Source organism: Chlorella variabilis (genome assembly GCF_000147415.1).
Source record: "Chlorella variabilis unplaced genomic scaffold CHLNCscaffold_6, whole genome shotgun sequence".
In the NCBI taxonomy this organism is placed as follows: domain Eukaryota; kingdom Viridiplantae; phylum Chlorophyta; class Trebouxiophyceae; order Chlorellales; family Chlorellaceae; genus Chlorella; species Chlorella variabilis.
Window position 1 is genome coordinate 479,024 of NW_005435082.1, and position 5,975 is coordinate 484,998.

The 5,975-nt window shown below is 68.0% G+C and overlaps 3 protein-coding genes across 3 annotated transcripts in view; all 3 read left to right on the forward strand.

Annotated features, from left to right (window-relative positions):
- CHLNCDRAFT_143568 (hypothetical protein) overlaps positions 1–812 on the forward strand; it is a gene marked incomplete at both ends in the record, with an annotated part of 6,107 nt that extends 5,295 nt beyond the window's left edge. Inside the window, 3 exons of the mRNA XM_005849014.1 lie at positions 27–229; positions 421–549; positions 712–812. Of these exons, the coding sequence (XP_005849076.1) occupies positions 27–229; positions 421–549; positions 712–812 (433 nt within the window). The remainder of the gene's footprint in view (positions 1–26; positions 230–420; positions 550–711) is intronic.
- Positions 813–1,569: 757 nt separating this feature from the next.
- CHLNCDRAFT_143569 (hypothetical protein) lies at positions 1,570–2,825 on the forward strand (the record flags this gene model as incomplete). The annotated part of the gene is made up of 3 exons (XM_005849015.1): positions 1,570–1,591; positions 1,693–2,220; positions 2,434–2,825. The coding sequence occupies 3 exons, from the start codon at positions 1,570–1,572 to the stop codon at positions 2,823–2,825; spliced, it is 942 nt and encodes a 313-aa protein (XP_005849077.1).
- Positions 2,826–4,032: 1,207 nt separating this feature from the next.
- Positions 4,033–5,975, forward strand: part of CHLNCDRAFT_143570 (hypothetical protein) — a gene marked incomplete at both ends in the record, with an annotated part of 4,896 nt that continues 2,953 nt past the window's right edge. The window contains 4 exons of the mRNA XM_005849016.1: positions 4,033–4,096; positions 4,227–4,303; positions 4,420–5,578; positions 5,773–5,902. Coding sequence (XP_005849078.1) covers positions 4,033–4,096; positions 4,227–4,303; positions 4,420–5,578; positions 5,773–5,902 — 1,430 coding nt within the window. The remainder of the gene's footprint in view (positions 4,097–4,226; positions 4,304–4,419; positions 5,579–5,772; positions 5,903–5,975) is intronic.

Here is a 5,975-nt window from a genome sequence, read left to right on the forward strand (position 1 = left end):
ACACACACCACCTCCCCCTGCCGCAGGTGTGTGTCGATAGTGGCGGCCTCTGCGCTGCGGGCGATGATCAAGCCTGGGGTGCTGGCAGTGGCGGCGCCCTGCTGCGTGGGCATCGCCTTCCGCCTGCTAGGGGCCGCCACGGGGCAGAGCCTGCTGGGAGCCAGGGCTGTGGCGGGGATGCTCATGTTCACAACCGTAACAGGCAAGCTCAAGGGGGTGGTCATTGCGCGTGTGTGAGAGAGTGAGTGCGAGGCACGGTGGTCGTCGCAGCTGCGTTAAAGCCTGCGCTGCATAGCTTGGGACGCTTGTGTGCCCTCTGCTCGCAGCACGCTGCCTCGCCGCGTCCCTACCGCGCCGTCTGACGCCTCGCCCACTCCCCTGCCCTGACCCCCGACTTTCGCCACCCCCTCCTGCGCCCAGGCATCCTCATGGCCCTCTTTCTCAACACCGCGGGCGGCGCCTGGGACAACGCCAAAAAGTACATTGAGAGCGGCGCTCACGGCGGCAAGGGCAGCGACGCGCACAAGGCCGCCGTCACCGGCGACACGGGTGGGCCGGCCGGCTTGTGTGCGCAGGGCTGGCCAATAGCGTGGGTGCTCGCGTGTGGTTGCCCTGGCTCCCACTCGCCTGCCTGGACCTCGGCTGATGGGGGCCCTGTGCACGCTGTGCTTTGCCGTGCTGCTGAACTGCTGCGCCGTGCCTGTGGCGCAGTGGGCGACCCCGCCAAGGACTGCTCCGGACCCTCCCTGCACGTGCTAATCAAGATGGTGGCCACCATATCACTCGTCATGGCACCCCTGTTCCTGGACTGATGCCAGGCGGGGCGCCGTCAGCAGAGGGCCACGGCGTGCTGACGCCTGATGGCCGCAGTGTGATGCGGCAGGCCCGGCGCTGCCCCCGCGCCTGGCGCCACCCAGCCAGCAGTCTCCAGCAGGCTTGTAGTGTAGATCCATAGTGTAGCCCCACACCGGTGCCGCCTCTGCTGGTGCGATCCTGACTTTAGTTCCCCTGAGCTTGACCATCGCCTGCTCCCTGTATTTCCCTTGCATTGCTCCTCGACCCCCGCACACTGTTATCCTGCCTCTGTTCCTTTCCCCATGTGTACATCACCATCGCCGTCTTATCGATTAATGCATGGGTTTGCTGATGGGCAGAGATGGAAGGATGTTCATTTGGCGCCCCAGCCGCCGCCTCGCTGGCGCTACCGCAGATTGAACGGGCAGTCCGCATTGGCGCAGGGCGCTTTGCCACACCTCCCTGCTGCCCTCCCAATATTGCATTGAGCCACCACACCCAAGGGGCCAGGTGTTGGACAAACGAGGGCTTGGAGGGCAAACTCGCCGATCGCTGTGGCTGGCCGTTGTTTGGCAAACCCAATCTGGTCCACACTAAGGCCATTCCGCATGAGGTCTTCCTCGGCGCCCTTGCTATCAGTGTCCAAAGGGAGGGGCCCAGCGGGCTCGCCAGACCCTCGCGGGCTTAGCATAACGATCGTGAAACGGCTTGTCTCAGCGGCTGTGATCGCGCTAGCCGTCCTGGGGCTCGCCACATTGCTGCGGCCGGGCGGCGATGGCAGCGGCGGCAAAGGTGGGTCGGCGGCTTCGCTTGTCTGGCATTATTTCGATTTGACTGCCTTTTGGGGATGTCAGCATTTGCACAGCTTCATGCCTTGGCTTCGGCTGCTCGATGCAGGCAGCGGCACGGCGCCCTGGACCGTGAGCGGCCTAGAGGCGGCGGTGCAGGCGCAGCACGGCGCCGGCAGCGAGGAGGGCGGGCAGGCCGACGCCGACTCGCTGGCGGCGGTGCAGAAGCGGTTTGAAAAGGCGGTGGCGCTGCCGCCGCCCGAGTTCCGCAGCCACGCTTCCGGCATGACCCTCAGCCCAGGGGCGGCGGCAGCGGCGGCGGCCTGCAGCGGCGCCGCCTGCGACCTGGTCCGCCGCTTTGTGCTGGCAGCGCAGGAGGCGGCAGCCCTGAGCGACACCGGCGGCTGCGCGGTGCAGCACTGCCCCGACGCGCTGGGCATCGGGCTGCGCCCGCTGCCCTACACCGCCTTCGCCTTTGGAAACTGCTGCGAGCCGTTCTACAACCGCGGCGCCCTGGAGGTGGTGCGGCAGCTGGTGGATGGAGCAGGCATGCGCGGGCTGGAGTGGTTCACCGGCTCATCCACCTCCTGGTTCCTGGCCCGCCTGGCGCACCTCACAAGCGTGGAGACGGCCAAAGGTGGGTGGGTGCGGGGGCCCTGGCTGCTGTGCAGTGGGCTGGCTGACTGCTGGCAATGGGGGTGCTGGTGTGAGGGTGGCACCATGGTGCGCGCCTGGGAGCAAGCGCCTGTTTGAAGCTGTGCAGCCTGCTTGCCCCCGCTGCGGGCACAGTCGGCCCCGGCACCTAGCCAGCCCACGGCCTCCCCTCCCCCACCTTCTCCCGTGCCTGCAGGCTTTGCGGACAAGGCTCGCAGCGTGGCGCAGGCGCAGTTTGAGCCCGCGTGGCTGGACAGCGGGTGGGACCTGCAGCTCATCCCGCCGCAGGGCCCTGTCACCACGTTTGCAGACACAGAGTCGGGGGAGGTGTTTGAGGAGTATTGCGCCCTGCGCTTCCTGCCCCACGGCGCGCGGTTTGACATCATCAGCGTGCAGGGCTTTGCCCGCATGGCGTGCCTGGCCCGCGCTGTGCAGCTGCTGGCGCCGCAGGGCGGCCTGCTGGTACTGCCGCAGGCGCAGCGGCCCGCCTACCGCGGTGCAGCCGCCATCGTGCCGCCGCACTGGCTGCGGCTCAGCGATGCGCATGAGATGGGCGAGACGGTGGTGTGGATGTCCATGCAGAAATGAACAGTATGGAGCCGCAGGCTATTTTCTTCCTATTCTTTGAGGCCGATCCTTGAGCTGCATGCACTGCGTAACATTTGCAGCGGCTGCAGCACAGCAGGAGGGAATGGAAGCCGACTAGCCGGTGCTAGCCCATATTTACACCGGTGCGAGCGGCGGTGGGTGTGCCGTGGGGCGTGGCTCCTGCGTCTGTGCCCCGGCACGGTCGGAATGTCCATCTGGCCGGAGATTACTACCAACTTGAAGCACGGGCCAATGCACAGCAAGGAGGGCATGCCTGCTTCATTGTATGCACCAGCAAATCAGGCGAGGCGGCGACGGGCACGGAGGGCGGTGGTAGGCGGGAGGGAGTAGGGCTGTTTGTGGGCGGGGTCTCACACTCTCCGTCAACATGCCTGGCATGTTGTGTGCTGAACGGTTCGCGGCAGCCCGTCCGGTAGGGACGGTCGAATTGGCACATCAGCGCACCTGGGGACCCATCTTTTTGAGGCTGGCAAGACAGCTGCACCGCCTCTGCCTCTTCCGTTCGTTTCCTTACAACTGTGCACTTTTATAGTGCTTCCTTAACCGGGCTGAGGGGCTTTGCCTTGCCTGAGCTTGAGTCGGTGACTGCAGCATCCTGGGGGGCAGCGTGGCGCTGGTTTGAGGCCAGCGGCCCCACGGCTGCTACCAGCCATGCAGGCGGGGCTGGAAGCCGCGCCGTGGCCAACATGGTGAGAGTCGCCCTTTGTCTAGTTCCCCTGCCGCTCTGCCGCTGGTAAACTTCTGCTGCTGCCAGGCCGATGATGTTCCAGCAGCAGCTCGTGTACGCCGCTGCCGCAAGCTCTCCACCCTATTCTTCTTCGCGGTGCTCGATCGGGGTTGCGGCCTGCCTGGCCGCTCCCTCTCCCCCTGTGGCGGGGCAGCGGGCTTCAGGCGTGACCCTAGCGCCGCCGCCAGGCCGCCTTACGAGCGTGTGACCCTCCCGCCTGTGGCCCACGCCGCTGCTGACCCGCCGGCCGCCTGCTGATGCCACCCTCTGCAGGCACAATGCGGCCCGGGATGCGTCCACGCGAGAGCAAGTTATACATGCCGTGGTAAGAGCTGGCGCTGGGACGTGTTCATGGCCTGGATTGCTGCATGCTCGCCGCTGCCGGTCTTGTGCCTGTTGGTGGTCGCCGGCCCGCTGCGTTGCCCCACGTGCCCCATCTGTGCCCCTGGCTCCCCGTCCATGGCCCCTGCACCCCCTCTGATGCAGTACAACCTGTTCGCACGGCGCAAGCCAGAGATGGCAGGTGTGTGGCAGCACGTTTGCTGCACCAAGCGCCGGTTGCTGGCCACCGGGGTGCAAGTGACGCCCGGCTCTGCTGCATGCAAGCATGCCGACGCCTTGTGTGTTTGCTGGCCGTGGCCATATGGGTGCAGGCCAGTTCCAGCAAAACAAGCTGCCAGATTTCATCCGGCGGCTAGAGGAATCCCTGTACAAAATGGCCGCCAGCAGGGTAGGTCGCGGGCCGGCCGTGTCATTGGTCGCTGCCGCCAGCTGCCACCTCTGCTCGCGCTCCGAGGCTGGAAGAGCTGCAGCAGGCTGACCGCTTGCCTTGCCCAACCTGTGCAGGACGAGTACGCCGATTTGAACACGCTCGAGCTGCGGCTGCAGCAGGTGGTGTCGCACATTGTGCGCAAGCCGGGCAGCAGCGGCGCGCGCGCCGCCACCAGCCAGAGCGACGGCGCGGGCGCGGGCGACAGCTTTGTGCAGCAGCTGATGGGCGGGGGAGGGCCCAACAGCGCCGGTGGCGGCGCGGGTGAGGCGCTCACGCCCACCTCCCACAGCCGGCAGCAGGCGCAGCAGATGGCGCTGCTCCAGCAGCAGCAGCAGCAGCAGCAAGCGCCGCAAGCGGCGGCGCCAAACGGCGGCATGCCGTGGATGGACGCGGGCCTAGGCGTCTTGCAGCAGCAGCCGCAGCAGCAGCAGGCAGGGCAGCAGCCGCCCGCGGCGCAGCAGCCCGCGGGCCAGCTCCAGCAGCAGCAACCGCTGGTGCAGGGCGGCGGCGGCAACCAGCTGGCGGTGGCGGGCGCGCCCGCGGGGCAGAGCACCGCGGAGAGCGTGCAGCGGGGCGGCACGGGCAACAGCGGCGGCGTCGACTTTGGCTCCCTGGCGGCGGCAGGTGGGGACGTGACGTCAGCCGTCACGCTGCCCCAGCAGCAGCAGCAGCAGCTGGCGCGGCCCGCGTCGCAGGGCCCGCAGCAGCAGCCCGGCCCCGGCGGCGCGCCAGACCTGGGCGGCGCCCTCACCGCGGCGCAGCTCAACGCAACCTTCATGTCTAATGGGGCGCCGGTGCTGCTGCGCGGCGCGGGCGGCGGCGGCGCGTCGGGCGCCGGCGCCTCGCTCCTGGGCGGCCTGGTGCCGGCAGGCAACGGCATGCTGCCGCTGGGGGGCAGCGGCGTGGGCGCGGGGGCGCTGATGCCCACCAGCCAGGCTGCGCTGCCAGCGCTGGGGGGCGGCGGCATGGTACCGCAGATCAAGGTGGAGGCTGGCGGCAGCATGGTACCGCACATTAAGCTGGAGTCGGGCGGCGGCGGGGGCATGGTACCGGTAGGCGGGGGCTCTGCCGGCGGCATGCTTGGCTTCACCGCCCAGCAGCAGCAGCAGCAACACCAGCAGCAGCAGCACCAGCAGCAGCGGCAGATGGCGATGCAGCAGCATCAGGAGCTGGCTGGGCGGATGATGGGCGGCGGCTATGACGGCATGATGATGCCTACCTCCAATGGCTACGGTGAGCCGCCGCTGCCGCCTGCTGCTGCCAGCCCGCCCAGCTGCAAATCATCTACATGTGACCTCGAGCACCCCGCCGTGCTGTGGTGCGGCTCCTTGCCCCTGCCATGCTGCCTGTGGCCAGGCGCCAGCTGGCATGCTGCTATGTGGTGATTGATCGCTGTTGTGGCACCTTGCTGCCCGCATCCGGTGCAGGCACCTCGTACCTTCCGATGGGCGGCGGCCAGGCGGGCATGCAGGGCCAGCACGCCGCGCTCATGCACCACCAGCAGGCATCGCCCGCGATGTTGCAGCAGCAGCAGCAGCAGCAGCAGCAGCAGCAGCAGTATGTGGCGCACCTGGCGCACCCGGGGCCGCAGCACGGCGGCGCAGGCACTGTCCCGCTGCTGCAGCACCAG